At 40.6% G+C, this 21,399-nt stretch overlaps 1 protein-coding gene and 1 long non-coding RNA gene across 23 annotated transcripts in view; one reads left to right on the top strand and one right to left on the bottom strand.

Annotated features, from left to right (window-relative positions):
- Nucleotides 1–21,399, top strand: part of celf6 (CUGBP Elav-like family member 6) — a 136,308-nt gene that overhangs the window by 93,725 nt on the left and 21,184 nt on the right. For 9 of the 22 annotated variants that reach the window (XM_042401282.1, XM_042400821.1, XM_042399889.1 and 6 more), the window contains exons 3-5: nt 588–636; nt 11,105–11,233; nt 15,068–15,147. In XM_042401282.1, the coding sequence (XP_042257216.1) occupies nt 588–636; nt 11,105–11,233; nt 15,068–15,147 (258 nt within the window). Of the gene's footprint in view, nt 1–587; nt 640–1,985; nt 1,989–11,065; nt 11,234–15,067; nt 15,148–21,399 lie in introns of all 22 variants that reach the window. The other 13 variants (XM_042400893.1, XM_042400199.1, XM_042399970.1 and 10 more) reach the window with 3 other exon arrangements.
- LOC121889746 overlaps nt 1–21,399 on the bottom strand; it is a 122,677-nt gene that overhangs the window by 92,329 nt on the left and 8,949 nt on the right. The gene's annotated exons all lie outside the window — the stretch shown is intronic.

The raw sequence follows: 21,399 nt of genomic DNA, 5'->3' as shown, positions 1-21,399 counted from the left end.
GCTGACCATACCAGTGGCATATTGGCCGTGAGTTGCAAAAGGGCTTCTGGGTAGAGAAGCGAGAGAGGTGGAACGGATGGAGGCAGCGAAAGAGGGATTGCTGAGGGTCAGGGATGAGCAGGATATAGCTGGTGACTGGGAGTCTGGAGCCAGGAGGGGACAGGAAGAGCAAGGGCCAGCCAGAAAGGACCTCTCCCTGTGGGGCTGGGAGTGGCTGATGTAATGGCATTAATCTCCAAGTGCCATCTGACACCCAGTGTGGCTCCGTCATTGAAAACTGCTAATTCTGCTGAACTGTGAGGGGAATTCAGGCATCTCTGGAGGCAGTGCCCTGGATTAATTAAACACGCTGGCATGGAGCACTGCACAGATTTATCTCTTTTACGGCATCGTCACTGTTTGATTTTTGTGTTTAGCTCACAGAGCAGGACAAACTCAGGATATTAACGCCAGGAACACTGCCACATTTCACTTGTTCTCTTCCCACTCCATATATTGTAGCACTACCTGCTCTAGCTGCATGCTAACCTGGGATTTCCCTTCTCTTCTTTCTCTCTATTCCTTTCTCTCTCTCTCTCTCTCTCCAGATGAACCGGCCCATCCAGGTGAAGCCAGCCGACAGCGAAGGACGAGGAGGTAATTAACCTTCTCCTGGTCTCCACAGCACACCCCCCTTAAAAAACACACACACGCAAACACACAAATACACTGGAACAGCACACATGCAATCCTTAATATTCCGCTCTCACTTGAGACACACTGGGAGTTAGTAGACCAGCCGTAATATAGGTCACTTGCTTCTATTGACTTCCCATCTGTGCCAGCAGAGGGGCTGTCTCAGGTTCACAGTCACTGGGAGCGGTTCAAAGACAAGACAGAGAGACATGGTAGAAAGAAAGAGATAGAGAGAGGATGTAAAGGAATGGGGAGAGGAGGATCTCCATCCCTCAGTGTCCACAGAGTCATAGTCAAGCCTGCTTACAGATAAGAGGCTGTGGAATACACCCCAGACATACACACACAGATAACCACAAACAAAAAGTAATAGAAAACAGCTCAGAGTTACACATAGAGACTACCAATTTGACTGAATGTATTCATTCATCACTGAATGAAGAGAAAAGACAGTAAGAGTAAGTGGGACATATCATTATTTCAGGAGTTTGGAGCTCCTTTGTGGTATACACAGCATCAGTTTTTGTCTGGAAACATGACCGCAACTAATTGGTTGTTTTACCTTCCTATCTTAAAAGTTTAAAACTTAATACTACTGTGACACGATTACACTGGAATTATGTAGCTGATTGTTGAATCTTCTGAACGTAATCTCAGTCAGATTCAGTGTGATTCAATGTGTGATGTGACTTGAACTCCACTGACTGGATCTGGATCAACAGGTGCAGCTCTACAAGTCAAATTTGATCACTTATATTTGGGGGAGGGGGGTCTGTTCAAAGATTAAAATATTCAATTCTGCTTTTACGTTGTGCTGATTCTCTTGCACAGCCTCCTCCCTCCATCTTCAGACTGACTGACATGCTGATTGACAAGATCATTCTGAAGCATTTGTGACTAACATCTCTGAGGTTAATGCAGATTAAGCCAGTTAAAGATTTACATGGGTGGAATTAGATGTAATTGAACCGGTCTGTGTCTGCCCTGCGCTTGCATTTCAGAGTGGTGATTTAGACTGCCTAGGTCAGATTAGACTGAGCCACTTCACTGATTTATGTGGTCAAGTGTGAATCAGATGGCCCATTTCTATTGCCACACACACCCCCGTGTAGATCTTATTTTTGTCATGGCAGCACTTTAATTAACGGCCATCTAAAAACAGGCAAAGTCTGACCGACAAGGCCTGGGCGAGAGCCAATCGGCATTCTCACCAAGATAAATTGGATCTCTGGGCTTAAGAGGGGAGGATGGATGGGTCCCAATATCAATTACTACCCTTTTTTCAGCAGAAAGAGAAGGGAGAGGAACAGGCAGTGGGAATGAAATACAGAGGGCTCTTAGGCTGGCACAGCCCCTGCTAGTCTGTCAGATGAACTTTCTATATGGGAGGACAGGATAGAACACAGCACAGAATGAAATAAGACCAAGCAGACAGGCCCCAACAGAGATATTGAGCGTTAATGGCAACAGGAAGTCAGCAGACAAGCCAGGGAAGTAAACCACAGTCGCGGCTGACAATGAAATGAGATTTACTATGAAGGCCTGTGGTTAAAGGAAAATAGACAGCCCAGCAAGGGCTGACTAAGGGGGAGAACGTAGCAAGGGATTCACTTCTGGAAGGCTGAGGACTAGACAGTGCACCAATCCCAGTGGGACCTCTAGATTGTCAAACCCAGGGCTGAACTGGGACATTTACACCTCTAGAATGCGGTCACATTTATCACTACCAAGACATCGGCAATTATCTGTCATGGAAAGTTGTGCAGGGGTCTCGATTACGTGCCTGTGCAGGCATTAGGCCCCATTATTCCATTTAGAGATTCCAGTAGCCCCTCTTTTGTTCACACTGTCCCTGAGAGACGTCCTCTCTCTGGGGATATGGGAGTGTCAGGAGAAGTAAAACCAGAGCTCAGAAAATGACTCAGTTGGGGGCTCGGTGCAAGCACAATCCTAACGCTCAGCTGCCATTATGGATCACAGAGCTGATTTTCTAGCTGTCTATTATAATGACTCATGTTTTCTTTTATTTTTTCCTTGGATTATTGAGAAAGAAAGGAGCATGGGAGGGGAGCTCAACAGCATTTAAATTCATTTCTGTTCCGTGAGTCATCCGACCTCTTCCCACAAAGTCCGCATTTATCTGATGTGCTTTACACCCCTTTTTTTCTGCCCAATTCTATCAAACTGTGATTTTAACTCACAGATATTGAGACACAACCGAGGCATGGGTCTTCTGCTCACTTGCTCGGTAGACAGTGCAGGGAGAGACACACTACTCTATCTCCACTTAAAACATAAGCAATTTGTTCCAATCCAAAAGGAGCAAAAATGAGGAAAAGTAGACTCCTCTTGCTCTCTCCCTATTGCTGTCTTTCTTTCTCTGTCTCCTTGGTACTGCAGTGCAAAGGGAGAGATGAAGCAAGTGATAGAGAGAGAGAAGTACAAGGACCATGGAGGAATGTGGGAGAGTGAGAGATGGAAGACAAAAAGAGCGAAAGGGGAAGAGACGACAGGATGAGAAAGTTAACGGAGGGTGATGGAGGCAGCTGAGTGAATCTCAGCAGTAAATCATCTCAGAGCCGCCCCATCCCTATCTCCTCCTCGCCTCGCCAGGAATCTTTTTCCCCCTGACCTTGTCTGCCGCTGTGTCTGTGAAGAAAAGATGGGGCCAGATTATCTATGATTGGAGATGGTCATTATCTAAACACAATCTTGGAGCCAGGTCCCACTCCTCTAGCCACTGCTGTGAGACTGGAGACCACACTGATGAGAAGAGAGATGATGGGTCAGCCAGCAACACCCTCTCCTTTTATTAACTCTGATAAGATGGTTTCAACACTCTCCCGAAATGCCCAGCAACCTCCATCAACATTGACTTTTTCACAATGTGCCACTCTACATTTGTCTGCACAGTCTCCTTACACTTCTTGTTTATTAGCTACCCATACTTTGGTTTTATTGGATACTTATACAGTGCCAGGAGCATTGCAATGCCTGTATTTGATACTCAGCGGCCCTGTGTGAGCCTTTTTAATATCTTGTCTTTGCCTTTTGTCTGTCTGGCTGAAGGGAGTCTTTGTGAATGGGTCGTGTTTGTCCTTGCCAACCTGCTGCTCTTCAAAAGGTTGACCCCAGTCGGCCAGTGGAGAGATTGACAGGACCTTAAGATGTTGCGCGCTGTGCTGTCATGCCCCACCCCAGCAGGTAGGGAAGAGTGAGGGCTGCTGGCTGGCTCAGTCTGGCAGGCCACAGGGGAGGGGCTGTCTGGAGGCACCTCACGCCCACAGAGTAGCACGCTCCACTTTACATGCAAATGAAGCCAAAAGATCCCTCTGTGCCCCTGGACACGATCGTGCAAAACTCTGAAAAGTCAAGAAGAACCCTGGCAGCGGTTGATATGCTGAGAAATACACAGAGACACTCGGAGACATGGAGACATACGGCCAGACAAAAGAAAGCAGGGATTTCCATCAGTGACCATTGCAGGGTATTAATTAAAGGTTTGCGAGGCATTGATTTAAATTACTTTCTTTGCAGAGCTATATGACTGGGTCTCGCTATTAGAGAAGATGAGAGAAAGAGACAAAAACTGCAACAGGCAATTTCTCACAAGTTTCCCCAAATGTTTTGTGTTGGTTTTTGATCATGCACACCAGAAGGTTTAAAGCTCCCCTCCCACTCCCCTGGGTAAATGGATGTGACAGCTCTAGTGGTATGAGTAATGCATTTACAAACACGAAGCCTGTATCCTCTCATCGTGCCTGATACACTGACAATTTGAATGTTTGTTCTCCTCTGATTATTCCATTTACCACCTCACTATACTGGATAATCCACTTGCATACATCAGATTGGGACCAGCGGCAGAGAGGTTTAGTGTGTGGTTGCACATCATTTCCATTGTAGCTTGGTAGGAACTATACAGGAGATAGAAGTAGAATGGGGCTTATTAAGTAGTTAAATGTGTGTAAAGGCAAAAAGAAGGCTTGTGGGGGTTGAGGAATGTGGCTGAACAAATACTATACTTTATGCAGGTTGTTGCACAATTAACTTCATAAATTACATTTTCTACATTGACTTCGACACTATACTTGAATGGAGCATACTGACACTGAATTATACATCACATTTGGGCATTTTTGCATTCTAACATAACATCAGTTGGGAAAAAAACAATGCACCATTACTGTAATACAACAGGAAAACTACAGTCTAAGTAGCTAAATGAGTGCATAACTGTCATTTTTTGGTAGCCTAGTCAATATAAATACTGTACTTGAATCTCCATCAAGCAATATTTGTCATTATTAATATTAAATCTAATGATTCCTTGCAATGTAAAAGGTTTGCTTGTACTGGATCCTAGTGAAAATCAACATCCCAGTCTGTAGCTTTTTGCATTTTTGGGCTGCTACTCCCAGCTAACAACCTCATATGCTACCTCTAGAGAAATTATAGCTAAAAAGTGGCCAGTATTGCCAACAGATAATATTTGTAACATGTATAAGTCTACAACAATGAAACAACTTAAGAATGGTTGGAAACCCAGCAAGTGTGGCAATCTCATTGGTGTACTAGCTAAAACTGCGATGGGATCCTGCTACCCTGCTGGTAGTTCAAACTACTTTCCTGGGTATCAAACTGCTACCCAGAACCTTTATCCCATTGTCCATACATTTTGTTCATATAGGCACAAATGATGTTAAGTGACAAGTGAAAATTACTCATCGAAACCATCAACAGTCTGTGTAATCGTCTGTTCTCTCTGGGCCAATTCCCTTGTCAGAAAGATGTTTTTTTAAACATCAGCATTGGGTTTTTTTAAAAGTGTTTCCATATGTCTTCAATGGAAACCTTTCAGTCATCATTTTCACTCATTTGCCAGCACCACCATATGATATTGCAAGATATGCTCTTGCAATCAATCTTTGCAACTCTTGTTAAGTCCCATAACTCTCAGATAACAAGAAATCAAATGCTTGATCTAGCACGTTTTATAATCAAAAATGGGATCCTGTGACTTTTGTTGTATGATGTCTCATACTAATTTTTCATATAATGTAGCATATGTGTAAGCTGCAATTTGAATGTAACAATTTATTGATCCCTAAGATTAAATTCTATTTGTTGATATGTAGGAATGTATTCCGTATGTGTTTTGCTTGTTCGCTGGATTTTTTGCATTACTTTTCTCGATACAGTGCTATCTACCCTTCTTAATTTTCTACAGTTTATTTCTTCATGGGAATACAACTACATTTATTTTTTCTCCATAATCAACCCATTTATTATTTAGTTTTATTTATTTATAACTTGTTCAGCCTACAAAATATCAAAAGATCATTGACTGCCAGTGATAATTTCTCTGGCAAGTGACTAACTGATTATTTACTAATGTTTTCTTTTGACAAAAAATGCTCCAAACTTTGCAGAATTAATTACCTGATGATAAAATACATATATATATAAATATAAAAAAGAAGAAAGAGAAAAGTTTTAATTGGCAAATGGAAATGAAAGTGTTGCAGCCAGAGCATAAGTAACTCTGGATTCAAACAATTAAAACAGACACTGTATAAAAAATAAAGAACGTCAAATACACTGAAATAAAATCACTATTCCAAGAATATAAAAAAAGGTCAACATTATGTAAACTTAAAATGCCCATTATTTAAAAAAGCCTACTGAAAGCAAATGGTACCTTTTGATTCCAAATGGACTCCTGTAGCCTTCACACAATTGGGGCATACAGGAGATGATGAAAAACAAAGCCCAACTCAATATTAAAGAGCAGTTTCCAACATTTTATGCACCCGGTCTGTACGCCTACATGTGTGAGCGTGTCTGGTGGCGGGCCTCCCAGGCAGCAGCATACCAGCATCAGGCTTTTCTAATGAGTCCATAAGAAGCACAACTTCTCTGTTGTGCTGCCTGGAACATTACTCTGCATTTGAAATGCACCCAGTGGCCTAGCAGGCATCTTTTATCGTTGGATGCAGCTGTCCATGCTTTCTGAACACTTACTACTACCAAGCTTCCCTGACTATCGCCAGCAGGCAATAAGTGATAGAATCATGAAAAAAAAGAGAAATATTTACCACGACACCGGAGCAGAAAAGTAATTCTTTAAAGAGAATATTCCCATTATTGGCAAACAAAAGCAGAAACTTTTGAAAAGTAGACTTCACAGCAACTGATTCTTTGCCTGGAGAAAAAGAGCAGGGTGAGGGATGACAATAAAGGGTAAAGAGAAAGATTCAGAGAGAGCAATAGAGAGACAGAGGAAGAGGAGAGCAACAGAAAAGCACAATCTATATGCATATACAGTACTGCAGCCTACAACACAAGTAGCACTTTATTCCAGAGAGAGAAGCATCAATCTTGACAGCATATGGCGTCTGTGCAAAATCCATTAATTTTTAATATACCGGGGCTGAAATGAAAAGGCTTCCTGAGACAAGCAATTGTCAGATGTCAGTAGTGTTTTGATAACTTTTTTGATCTCCTTTTTTATTTGCATTCATAAAATGGGGCTGTCCACATGCCACCTCAGTTTGGACATGGCTGCAGACTGACATGGAGCCATTTTCCACTCAATTGCTTCCACCTTCAGTCGGGAGATGAGGCACTTGGTAGAAACAAAATAAGACGTGTGGATGACAGTGTGTGTGAGAGAGTGAGCATGCACTGGCTGATGCCTGAAATAAAACTTAACATAGCACATGTATCTTTGGATCTGCTAATTACTTTTTTAAGTAAACAGCATAAATGTTCCAGAGGTTCATGCGTTAATTAATGGTGTTTGAGGATGCAGTGATACAAAATAGAAATCTAACTGTACCACATGTGCACATACTATTATTTTAAAGTAGTGGCAAGGTTTTAAAGTGCAGATTACAAAGGTCTCTTCAGTGTAGAGCAGAGAAGTGCTGTAGAGCTCAAATGTTCTCTAGCTCTATGGCTCAGCCCTGTTAAAGGGATAAGATGAGCCCCTCTCAATGAGAGATAAGTACAAAGAGGTCAAACAGTTAGCTCAGTGAGTTTTTTCATACTTCTATATCCTCACTCAGTTCCATAGGAAGGTCTTCACCCCTCTTAATGCAAATACATGACAGTACTTGAGAGGAGTATGCTTTTTTTCTTCCTCTCCTCACTTTTAATGGATTACTTTTTGGAGTCATCTCCTTGTGCGGAGGCTGCATTACTAGATATTTATTCATATTCATAAAATGCCAATTTAAAGCTTGCAAGTGGCCATAAGAGATGAGCGGGAACTTGCAAAATCCAATAAGAGCTGCTTTGGAGACAGGTGTAAAGTGGACTAATTAATAGCAATCCATACTCTGGCCAGGGCATGCAGTGGGCCGACTGAGACACTCTTAGGTCAGGCAATGAAAAGATAGCAGCTCCAAATTCATTTTCTCACTGTGGCTCTCCCAAAGGAAGACTCCGAAGTACACTCACACTTCCTTTAATGCCTTCACTGGGGTGTAATTTATTTTTGCGTTCGCCAGCACATTTGGAAAGTTCATTACCTCGCTCATGGCTTGTTAATTAGCCTTGTAAAGCCGCCATTAGATCTCCTCGGGCCAGGACCAAGATGAGACTTTTGTCCCAAAACATTAACACACTGCAGGAGGCCTGTAAAACTGCACTCTGTCCATTTAAGTTGTAACAGTGACAACTCAGTGAAAATCTGAATGATGGAGGGACAGTCATGGCAAAGTCACGTGTGCTCTGGACAGACTGTGGCCTTGCTTCATGTTTCACCTTTGCTGCCATGTGCAGGGGCAAGCTCATTTCTCAATAGCACCTGTTCAGGGCTGACTTTACAACTACACAGCTCCTCCGCTGATGCCCAATAACCAGCTAGATGTCTGTCCTCCTGTCAGTCTTAACTGAATCCTAGTCGACAGTATAAGTGGTTGTCTCCGCGGTGATCTGCTCAGGGTTCTCCCTCACTTCCAACCCTGAAGCTCCAAGAGAGGAGAAACATTAATGAGCAGTTGTACCAGGCTCAGCTGGTGAGTTTGAAAAATCCTGCTGTGTGAGGCGTGACTACAGGAACATGGACTGACACCACAGCTACAGCACCAGCAGTAGAGACCAGGCACCGTGGCCTTATTGATTATGCAGGTGCTCATTTGTGTGGCCAAGCGGGTAGCAGGCACGTGTCTCATTTGAACTTTACAGAAATGGAACAGGATCCGATTTCCCCGCTGCAAAAAGGAAGCCCTGGTGTTTTATTTTTAGAACAGCTGCATCTAATGGGGCCTGGCAGGTACAGGAGGCGTCACATCTGTCGAGGCCCAGGTGATGCTCTCGCCCTCCGCTCCTCCCCACTCCTCGCCTGCTCCCTACCAGTCAAATGACTCACACTGAAGATCAACAGTGTCATTTCCAATAAACTCCTCTTCCTCTTCCTGCCACTTTCCATCAGTTCTGGCGATGGGTTCTTGCTAGTAGCCATTTCATTCCACAACAGAACGGAATAGGGGATGCATAATGTAAAAGATGTAAAGAAGATGAATGCTCTGTCTAATGCCAGGGCACTGGGAAGATTAATTAGAAAAATCCAGCTGTCTGACTGGCCGAAATTTAGTGGTATAGAGTCCATACGTCTGAGCCAGAGTGCCCCCCTCTGGAGCACATGTGGAAACTATGTCATGCAGTAGCAGTCAAGATATTGGTGTAGGTGGAGCTGCCCTTCAAATTTAATGAGGAGGAACTCTGCAAATTTTACTTGTTCAGCATTGGTTGGGAAATTGGGAAAAGTCAGTGCTCAACATCAACCTAGATGTTGAATCACACCAGATTCAGCACACATTTAGATTGTATAATATTCCTGGCTTTATAACTTTTCCTTGTCATTTAAACTTTATCTAGTTTACAAGACTGTAATTTAGTCTGGAATACAGCCTTGACATTTTCATGATTCATACGCATTTGTTTTAAGACACAGTCACATAACTCACATATCTCACTGTGAGTTATTGGATAGAATTAGTCTCCATCACATGGCCAGTATGAAGTGGATCGGCACTGGTAGAAGTTGTCACAACTTTCTGGCACACACCCCACGCTTCCATGCAATTATTTCACTCCTCCTGATGTTTTTAGCTATATTTGTCTTATCTTAACACAAAAAATAAAAATAATTTATTCATAATAGTGGGAAGTAAGCTGGGCAATTTAAGAGATTTAACAAAAATTTAGTCAGGAGATCATGTATCACAATATAAACTACCCACTGTAGTGCTTTGCTATTCTTTCATTTTGAGACATGAGAACCAGACCTTGTAGCTTTCATAGTTGAAATGTTTTGCAATGCTTTATGCTAAAACCCTGATCCATCACTGGGCTGAGAAAGAAATAGGTTGCGATCTTGGTTATTGTGGTTGTGTTGTGCTGTAAGGCAGAAAAAAAATCTCATTTACCTTTTTACATGTATATAGCCTATAAAGAATAATGCATTGTGTGCACAAAATTGTAGGGAGACAAATTCTTTCTCTGAATTGCACTGTGTGAATCTTGCTTAATTCTAATTTGTATATGATGCGATTGTTGGAGTTGAAAAATGACAAATCTACAAACCTTTGGCTCATAATTATCCACAAAAAACATTACACAGAAGAGCTTCATTCATTATTTCTGCTCAGCCAACATTGCGCAATGCACAGAATGTTCGTTTTTTAAGTCTAATTGACTCATTATATTTGTTCCGTGACTAAGTTTTCAGAAGACATGTGAGTGCCCTAAAACTTAAGCAGTAAGCAGAAAGCTGAACATGGTATGAATATATATATGTATATGTATATGTATATATAAACATAGACTTTAATGAGGCACTTTTCTCAAGCTTATCATGCGTCGAAAATATGTGAAGACCCTTAAAACCCCTGTGGATATAATTCATTGCCCAGCAGGTAGCACCTTTGACACAAAGTTAACTCTTGCTTATTATAACACCTTTGGTGACAAGAAAACGTAATACCATGTTCTTGTTCCATGTTCTCTCAGTGACTTAAGCATCCAGATGATCTAACAGTACATCTACCAGAGCAAAATATCCCCGCTCTCTTTCTACATTTACCTGAAACCCACAGCGCTCCAAACATCGTCTGTATCAAACATCACTGTGGCAGACTTGAGTATCTTACTGGCAACAGGAATATATCTCCCTCATACCAGGGTGGGGTGGCACACCACACAACAGTAAGATCAGCAACAACAATAACAACAACAGCAGCAGCAGCAACAGAAACAGCATAGGCTCAACACAGCAGACTGCTGATAAAAGGGTGGGTGGTTTGAGTTGTACAAGTTCCTCTCAGCTCAGCGGAACGGTGCCATCAGCTGTAGCATTTGTCTGTTCTCTCCTCTCTTCCACCCTCCCTCCTTCCCTCCCCCTTCCTCTCTTCCTATCCAGAAGACAGGAAGCTGTTTGTGGGAATGCTCGGCAAGCAGCAGAGCGAGGACGACGTCCGGCGGCTGTTCGAGACCTTCGGCCAGATCGAGGAGTGCACCGTCCTGCGAGGGCCTGATGGGGCCAGTAAGGGTCAGAGCCCACACACCTCCCACTCGTTTTCCCTTGTCTGTCCCTCTTCCTCCATCTGTCTGTCTGTACGTGTGCCGTCTCTCTTTCTCTTTCTGCTCTTTACATCTTAAGAGCCGTGCTTCACCCGCCGTGAACTCACTGACATCGTCTGCGATCCACTCTGCTCCTGAATAACTCATCCTCCCCTTCAGCCATTCTGTTTTTTTACCGCATCTTATGTGTCTCGCTTGCATTTCTTTCATACCTCATTGTCACCGTGCTCAGACACCTCGTTTCTCTCACTTTCCTTTTCTCACTCCTTTGTGCATTTCCATTCAATTTTTGTTCTCACTCTACCTCCTAACCTCCTATGCCGTCTCTTCATCACGGCAGCTCCTCTCACCCTGGGCTTGTACTCAACAAATACATCACAAAACACCTCGTCTTTCTGCTTACCACTCTCCTCCACCTCCTCTTCCTGTTATCTGAAAAGTGGAGGGGTGTAATCATGTTTGTTTCCCACACTCCCGTCATTCCTCCCCAGAGACACCATTGGACGATAATGTCCCACTTTAAATAAAGCAGCCTGGCTCTGGGTTTTGCTGCTGTCACTCACTGTGTGGCAGATTTGCCTGCATTCAGGAACAGCTTACGCATTCATGTCTGTGGCTTATGTGCTATCTAGTTAGTAGAGCATGGTCAAATTAAAGACAGCTGTGAAATGGGTGATGCAGGTGTGATTGTTCTGGGAGTGCGAGAGGCCCCCCCATCATCCTTTGATGGGTCCCTGTCTCACAGTCATATTTGTAGCGATAACGCCAGCGATATTGCCCGGAACCTCTGCCTTCCTTTCTCTCAGATGACTGTGATTTATTCTCTTATATGAAGCGTCTGAATGTGTGAAAAGGATGTGTGGAAAGGCGAGAGAGAGGGGTTGATAATACACATGCCTTGTGAGTATATCAAAGAGAAAGGCTGGCTATACTGAACCACACACCTATCTGTGTCTACATCTGTTCCTCTCACTGTTAATCCCGGGTCTATTGCTCTGCGCCGCCCCAGTGGCCCACTACCTTTCTTTCTCCCTGGTTTGTTTCCTCTTTCGCTGTCTCTCCCTCCCTCTCTTTCTGTCCGCTCAGATGCCTCAAGCTGATTGACAGCACATGAAATGAAATAAGGCCGGTGCTGCTGTGTAAGACAGGAGCTAGTTTTCTCCCTCATTCGCACTTTCACTCCTTTTCACCCACCTGCACCCCAAACCTCAACTCTTTTTCTTTCTCCTCTTTTCACAAGCCATACATTTCCTGTATTGGTATTTGTCTCTATTATCACTGCCTTGATCATTCTCTTTCTCCAAGTTTCGCTGCTATGAAATGGAAAACTGTAGAGGAGTGTTAACTATGAATGCTACCACCAGACAAAGGTCTCATATATAGGTATCTGGTCCTATCACTGTGCAACAGTCCCACGCAATCATTACGGGATGTTACGGCAAATTATTTTGCCAGCCGCCTCGCTCGGGATGAGGTTCCTGTAATTTGAATGAGACAGACCTTGAAATTGACAGTGCTATCTGTTCCATGATGGAGGCTTAGTCCCCTGTTGATGTAAATTTATGCTACTCAGAAGCTTTTCAGCACCCCTCTTCACCCAATAAAAAGGCCGAGAAGTTTAACATCCATCTCTCTATGGCGCTGCTCCTCAAAGTACTTTCAAAGTGCAACACTTGCTGCCAGAGTTGAATAGAGCCCCGAATTGTCAGGAATAATAGAGAGATGGCTTTTAGGTCTATAATTAAGTTGTGTTATAAATGTCACCCATCCAGCAGGATGGAATTCATGCATACATATTATTACCCCAGGAATTCAAAAGGCAGTGCAGATCCTCTCGCTTGAAAGCAATACAATCTCTCTTTTTCCCTTTTCCCCAACTCATTCTGAGCCATCAAATTCAAAAACTCAAATGTGCACTATAATTTATGAGGCTGTAGCACTTCCAATTCTTTTGAGATGCTGTGCTCTGTGTTCCTTAACTTTTTTTTTCCTTTTTTCGGTCAGGAAAAGCAAGGCTATAGCACTGATTTTTTGAGAAATTTAAGTACATTGTGTTTGACATGACTTTGCCAATGATGGTGTATACAAAGCCCTGCAGTTTTGAATGTCTTTATAGTTGGGCAGAGCTGCTGGGGTCACTGGGATCCTGGCACAATATCTGATAGCCTTGTTAGGGAACCAACAGCAAGTTATCTTGCCCTACAAAACCAAAAGGCTTTTGCGAGAACAAACTGCCCCTTATTATTTCAACTACAAAGGTTAAATGCGTTTGTTCCTTCAAAGACAGAGTTACAGTCAAATGGCACACAGTAGGCCGACGCATTTCAGTTGGACAAATGAAGACCTTTCCTGGCTCTACCCGGAGGGGCGTTCAAGTGAAGTAAAAGGGTGCTAGAGTGCTGTGACAGAATCAAAGGCTTCTTTGACTTATCTGTTTTCCTCTGTAGATCTATACAGCTTTGAGGACATTTGACAGTACAGAAAACACATGGTCTTTACTACTCACCACATTTCTGCACACAAGAGTTTCAACTGCTTATTATTTATTGTGTGGATGGAATGTGGATGGGAAGCCTTAGGTAAAGGTGGAAATTGTCCTCCATTGATTGTACACACACTGCATGTCCCTCAGTTCAATCTTTTTGATTCTGTCAGGAAATTATTAATTTGTTTGTCTGGAAAGCAAAGCTGACTCCCGAGATGTAGAAGTGAATGGGTCGCTGCCAGACACAGAACATCTCCTGAGTCTACCTATCAGTGTTTGTAATTTAAATGAATCATCACAACTCTTTGGGGAATGTAGAATGAATAAATGTATATGAGCATGTGTTACTGTTTTAAATAGATACCAGGAGTTCTCAAGAAACCAGAGATTGAACTGAGGAAAAGCCTGTCTGGTTCTAAGACACTGGTGCTGCTCGATTAATGAAAAGGGGCAGAATTAATCCATGAGTTTGTTAATTAGGTATCTCTTGACTTAACACACGAGCTACCTGAAGGCAAGGATAAGAATAGAACATAACAGAATACCCTGTGCAGTCTATGACGACCATAAAGCTTAGAGAAATAGCTTCTGTTTAATTTAATAGCTTTTGGAAAATTACCACATTTCAGTTCCACTGTATTTCAGTTCACTAGCTTTCTCTTGATGTTAAAGTACCTACACACTGATACACTATTTAATCATGTGGTTAAGATATATAAGCCTCCAAAACACATATTGTGCATTATTATGATCTACTTGACTCACTTTTAATGTCATTTGAAATATTAATGAAGTGAGGCTCCAGAACACTGACTGACATTGATTTTTCCTTTTGAGCACTAACTACAAAACAGATTTAAGATGATTTGAATGCCCCCTGAGCGAAGCCCCCCCACCACCCCCAAATCTGAAATTATATGTGAGCAAAGATTCGGTTAGATAGGCAGATTATAATACTATGCCTTTGTCATCATAATCTCTTTCATGAGTGACTGCACACAAATCACAATGTGTAAATATTAAACAGATTAATAATCACAAACAAGTCAGGATAGTAAATGCCTTGGCTCCATGCTCCAAAGTGGAGGGGGTGGAATTAGAAATGGGCGAGGGACAGGATGTTCCACAAAGCTAATGCCTTCACTACAATTAGACTGATTTATTCAGAGTTATGCGCTGAACACACAAATGGCAGAATATATTTACAAACCAGATAACATGAAAACAATGGTAATGAATGATGTTTTCCCCCCATATTCAAGGCCATTTCCCTGATGTTGTGCCCCTCCCCTCTTTTTGTCTCTTTTTTTTATACAGGCTGTGCCTTTGTCAAATTCTCCAGCCACGCAGAAGCACAGGCCGCCATCAACAGCTTGCATGGTGGACAGACCATGCCTGTAAGTAACACACTTTAAAACACACTCGTAAAAAGTATTAAGAAAATTAACTTTAATACCATTACTACTTACTACTACTTATTTTGAAGTAGCTGCAACGGTTGAGGGAGACTGAGATAAAGTTAATTCCAAAGACTGGCTGACTGTTTTCTGCAGGCCATGTCTTCCCTTAAAGCTTTCTAATCAACATGCCTTTCACATGCATACACCCACTGGAGGGTGTACGCCTCTTTGAAATTCAATACTGACTCTGTTTCCAGTCACATACAGTACAAAGAGTATCTCAAAAACATACACATAAACACACAGAAAAGATAACACAATATCTAAAATATATCAATATTATACATATATATACACACCTATTATACATATACAAACACACACACATATATATAACAGTGTCTCATTTCATTTCAAAGTACCCAAACAATCCAAAGTCTCACGTACATTTTTCAGTGTGTTATCACACACAAAAGATTTCCACAGTCAGCATCTGCCACCTTACAGGGCACAGCTGCAAGCTCTGTATCTCTGTTTTTTCACTCAATATCCATTTCCTTCTCCAACTATTCAAACTACCTTTTCGGCAGACAGATAGAGAGTGTTTACATTCACAGTCTTATAAAGATATGATTGCTTTGCACCGCACATGAATCCTTGAATGTGTCCTCAGGAGACATCATGCTGCATATGTCAATATGATGTTATTTATGTATAAAGGTTGGAACTGGAGTCATAGAATGAAATATAAAAAAAAATAAAACTATGCATATATAGTGCAGGCATAGTATGGGATGATATTGTACGCATGAGTTTGTCATTACACAGAAAAAATGTAGAAGCTGAGAAAACCAGCTGCAGAGCCTAAACACAGCTTTTGCTACTGCTAAAAGCCAAATCCAGACATGAGTCAGAGGATCGTGGCTGAAGTGGTTTGCATCATGCCAATTTTGAGCCAACTTTTTAACTTTTTAAGCTAACAATGTTTCTGCACAAGTTGTTTTTGTTAGTTGAACAAATGAACAAGTAGTTGGACATTTAGTTAACACAAGCATTTTGTAAGTTCTGAAATGGTTCCACAACTGAACACACGTTAACAGAACTTTCTTACTTTGCACAGCTAAAGATTTCATGTTATGAGGACTGAAAGACTGTCTTGGTTTGTTGCCACAACTGAATTTTTACTTGTATTTACTTTATTCATATTTCTAAGTCTGGACAACCTATATTCCTTATTTATGTCAAAGAATATACTGCAAGTTGGCATTTATACAGTGTAAAAGTAAGGTTAAATGTATTTATTGCAAGTGAATAACATTGGCATCAAGAAAGTTCTAAATGATTCACTGTTTTCAGACAGGTTGTCTCAAATCTAGGTCTCAATTTGCATCGTTTAGACTGTGAATAAGTAATGTGGAAGCTGCCACACAACCTCTGGCTGCAAATTTGATTATATGGGACAAAAAGTGTGTGAGAAGAATTCCGACAACATCCTATTTTTGGCTGTGTTCCAAACAAGAACAAATCAAAGTACAGATGACTATTTTCTCCAGTTTCTACTGATGGATGCAAACGTTTTTCTTTGCAGGGGAAACTAGTCTTCTCTCAAAAGTTCAAAGTTTGAACAGCACATTTGAACCTGTTCCTGAAAACTGAAATTAGTGTGAAATTAGTGGCTTTACACTGGGAGACAGTGTGTCAGTCAGTAGTTAGGCCAAGAAAGATTGTGTAATTAACCTTTGACACTGTACACTGTATGCTATTCAGGCAATTTATGAGAATGGCTAGACAGTGAGGGTTTGGATTTCTTACATCAAGATATAAATGTGTCATCAGCGTAACACTGAAACTTTGTTGACTGTTTTTGATATGTTCAAGTACAATCATGCATGAATACTGTACTGCATTGGATTGAAAACTGAACCCACCTCACTTCTGATGAGCAGAACTGAGCAAAAGTTTTATGACTGAGATCAACCCTTTACTTGTTTTTAAAAATCCATCAATTAAGGGGCAAAATGCTATAGATGATAGATAAAATACAGGCATTTATTCATTCATTTAGAAGCTAAATATTTTGTAATATAGAGTGGGACAGGTAAAGGGTTTATACAAGTCACAGCATCTTCCAGCAACATGGGACAAATTACTTGAAAAATGCTCATCACAGTCAAATTATTAACAGTGACAGTTCAACTTTTCGCTGAAGAATATTAAACATTTAAAACACTTGAAAACACTTATCAAGCGAGGCTTCATTACAGTGACTAGAAGGAGGTTAACAAGTAAGTCAATAATATTGAAAAGCACCCTGGAGTTAGGATGGATCTTCAAAATGAGGTCAGATTAATAAACTGCTTTTTGCTTCCTTAACTGCTTTCTGATATTTCGGCAGTAAGTCCTTGGTAATATTGTGGGGCACTTGCAGTTTATTAGCCTCCCTGTTAACACGTTGGCTTTTCTACATTTACCCTTCACAGCCTGGATTCTATCTACCCACGACTGGGGTATATATCCTGATATGTGGTGGAATAATGTTATGCTGTAAATAGTAGTTATATTGCTGTTTGGCCCAATTGTAAATCAAATTGTATTAGGATCCCTTCTTTCATTTTACAGACACAGAATACATACAGTACCAGTCAAAACTTTGGGCACACTTTCTCATTCAAGTGAATGGGAATGTGTGTCCAAATGTTTGACTGGTACTGTATACAGGTATTTATTCTCATGACGTCTGTGCAGACACATATTTAGAATTACACAGAATCAAACTGCATGCTAACATATAATGAGAGATCTCACATACAATACAAGAGGATGATGTGCACTGTGGACTGGATTGTACTACACAATAGGTGTATATTCAAATGCCCTTTTGAGAAGTGTGGAATTAAGTTGTGCAAGTACGTAAGTTAAGTTTTTCTGTAAGTACATTGTAAGAAACTTATTATGATTTTTTCAGTAACTAATTGGCAGCAATTGACAAGTAACTTATTGTAATATTTTACAATAAATCACTTGTCAATTGCTGCCAGTTAGTAATTGTAAATATAAACACAGTGAAATTACTGTAAAATAAATTAAAGTAAGTTTACTGTGTTTATATTTACAGTAGCAATATTGTAATTGTAAAATGAAACAGTATTGTAATGATATTGTATCTACAGTTACAGTAGCTGTACATAACTGTAATATAAAATACAGTGATTTCATGCTACTGTGTATTGGAAAACAGCACCAGACAATTTGCAGTAAATTAGATTACAGTTATTCATGAAATGGTGTAAACTTTCAAACTACACTCTAAAATTCCAATAAATGAGTACAGAACCAACTCTTTCAATGACAATTGTTTATTGTTAACTGTTGAACAGGAACAAACAGATTTACTAATCTTCATTTTGCGCAGGGATTGTGCATACCATGTTTACAGAAATCTAATCTTCTTCCATATGGCAGAAATACCCATGCTGAATAGTGAACTGCTGCAATTAAATCTGTGATGCACAATTCAAAGGGTTTTCCCTTGGACAGGACAGCAGAACAAAATAAGCTGTTTACCCTTAATGACATATCAGATGTGCACTGGTTCGCACAAACTAGTAAAAGAGCCTGTTGCCTGCTGCTCTTTGTCTACCAGCTCACTGTGGCTTTGCAATATATTAATATGACCTGCTGACAAAACAGCACAAAACATTTTGCTGTGTACACCAATATTTACTGACCAATAGCACCAATTTGGTCAGTTTTGCATTTCCTGTACATTCTTCATAATGAAAGCCACACAGTGGTATACCAGTGAGAAGCTTTTCATGTGAAGCAGCAATGGCAGGAAGTGTTGGGACTGTATGGGCATCAACTCAACATAGTAAATAAGAATATTTTCTTTTCAGTTTCCAGTTCTTAGAATTTCGGAACCGTTTACTACATCCCCTCTAGCCATAAAAGTAGCAGGGACCACGTTCAACTTTCTGTCCTCAAAAATCATTCTGTAACTCACAAGGTCAACAAACTTTTTATATATATAAAAACTTTGTGTGTATATATATATATATATATATATATATATAATAAACATTAGCAAATGTTACAAAGACAACATTAAAAATCCAATATGTAAAAAGCCTGTTTAAATAGTTAGATAAAGTTAAATAAATCCTCAAATAAATGAATTAACTAATAAAATACTGATGTCATTTCTTAAGCCCACACTTACACAAGAGAGACAACATTGTTTGTGTGAGTTAGTACATAAGAACAGATCTCATCAGATGACTGCTGAGGTGCTTGCAGTTAAGCCAAAATAAATACAAAATATAAATATTAAAATGTCTAAAAACAGGCACATAGTATAACAAGCATAACTGGGCCGAAGTTGTCGCTAGCTTCAGGGCTAAACCCCTTCATTTAAACTGAAGTGAAGTCTTCTATTGAGGAAGATTCAACGCAAGACTAAAAACATTAACATCTTAGAGCACAGTAATTTCACACAGTTTGGTGGTAGACTATATTCTTCTGTACCTCATTTTCCCATCTCTATCAGACCTAACATTAGAGTAATTAATTATTAAGTTACAAATGAAAAAAAAAATAGGGTGCTGTTTTCACAGTGAACTGATATAACAGTGCTGAGTTAGCCGGGGGTGACACAGGCTAAACACATGTTATAGTATTCTCACATGCTCTATGAACACAGAAGATACAAAGCTAACATCTGTACCGTTGAGGCCTGTTGACAAGTTAGATTTGTAACAAGAAGCTGTTTCAGTTTAACACAATGTAGTCAGGTTAACTATGGATTTCTGTTAGTTAACGGACCACTAGCTAATGCAATAATGTTAGCACACATGTTAACACACCTCTGAGCAGCCAGAGATAGATGTGAATAATTTAACTACAAAAACTAGCTTGGTGTAATGTCTGATGTCAGTCAGGACCGAGTGTTTTAATGTTGAAGGCTCTTACTGATCAGCTGCTGATGTTGGTGATTCCTGCTGCTGCTGCTGCTCTGGACTGAAGGCTAATGTTACTCCTCACCACGCTGTAAGAAGTGCACTGTCCACACTGCAAAAAATATCTGTTGAACAGATGTCTTTCAAGCTTTTGTGGAGTTTTGGTCTCCCATATCTTCCAGTGCACATTTATGAATGTTCCAAGTTTGTTGCATCCTTAATTTCAGAGAAGTCTGCAGTCAAATGTTAACTGGTAAAGTTAGCAAGCTGTAGGATATCAGAAAGTCCTCATTATCCATCTATGATACCATCTGACAACTTTACACAGAGCAAAAACAGACAAGAACACAATCACTCTTAAAAAGAAAATCCTTTCAGGTAAAAAAGAAGATAACGTAATCCAAAAAGCTGTCAAGTCCCAAACCGGCTGCGGTGAAGAACTTTGGCGCCTAGACTGACTCAGTGATGTTATTCAAATTTGGGATCAAGTGATGCATTTCTTTGGCTCAACCAATCAGCTCATGACTTCACAAACAGTCTGTCATAACCCGATAAACATTGAGACAAATTAAAACAATGAAAAGTAACAGCCTGCAGAACCATGAAGTAACAAGGTGATCTTGAAGACTTTGAATTTGTATGAAAAAAAAAAATATTTCAAATTAATGTTTAAATTATTTAATGTGCACCATGAATTTGAGGGTTTTTATTTGAAAGTATTACAAAATAACCTTCAAATTAGTCATTTTCTTTACAAAAGGGAAAACACAGCTGCCACCCTTAACCACAGTAGTATAATGTTACTGTGTTTTTCTACAGTAGTGGGATTATTACCAGTGTTTCCCATACACTGATTTATTTGTGAGGACCTGCCACAATATCAGCATTGACAGCCACATATTGATTTTCTATTTTTTTTACGATTAAAAATGGGTAAAATCTTGTGTCACTGTAAAGCTGCGCATGTTGCATTGATTCTCTCAGCCCCTCCTTGCCCAGCTCTTGCTCTCTCACAAACACATTGACAATGGACCATCTGTGAATAACCCCTCCTCTCCGAACACATTCTAAATCAAAACATGATCATGTGAAGGAGAAAAGATTGTTGCTGGCTTTTCTGCGCAGAGAAGACTGCGTTCACTTCATGCCATCTACACTTCAGAGAGGCGCGGTCACACTATCTCCACTTAAAAATCGATTGCGTGTCTCCATCACTTTGTACGGTAAAGCGTGTGGGTGCCAACAGGGACTTCATGGTGCATTCAGGTGCACCTTGTAAACTCTGAAATCTTTA

Source organism: Thunnus maccoyii, chromosome 1, assembly GCF_910596095.1.
Source record: "Thunnus maccoyii chromosome 1, fThuMac1.1, whole genome shotgun sequence".
In the NCBI taxonomy this organism is placed as follows: Eukaryota; Metazoa; Chordata; class Actinopteri; order Scombriformes; family Scombridae; genus Thunnus; species Thunnus maccoyii.
This window is presented reverse-complemented; position numbering and strand designations above follow the sequence as displayed.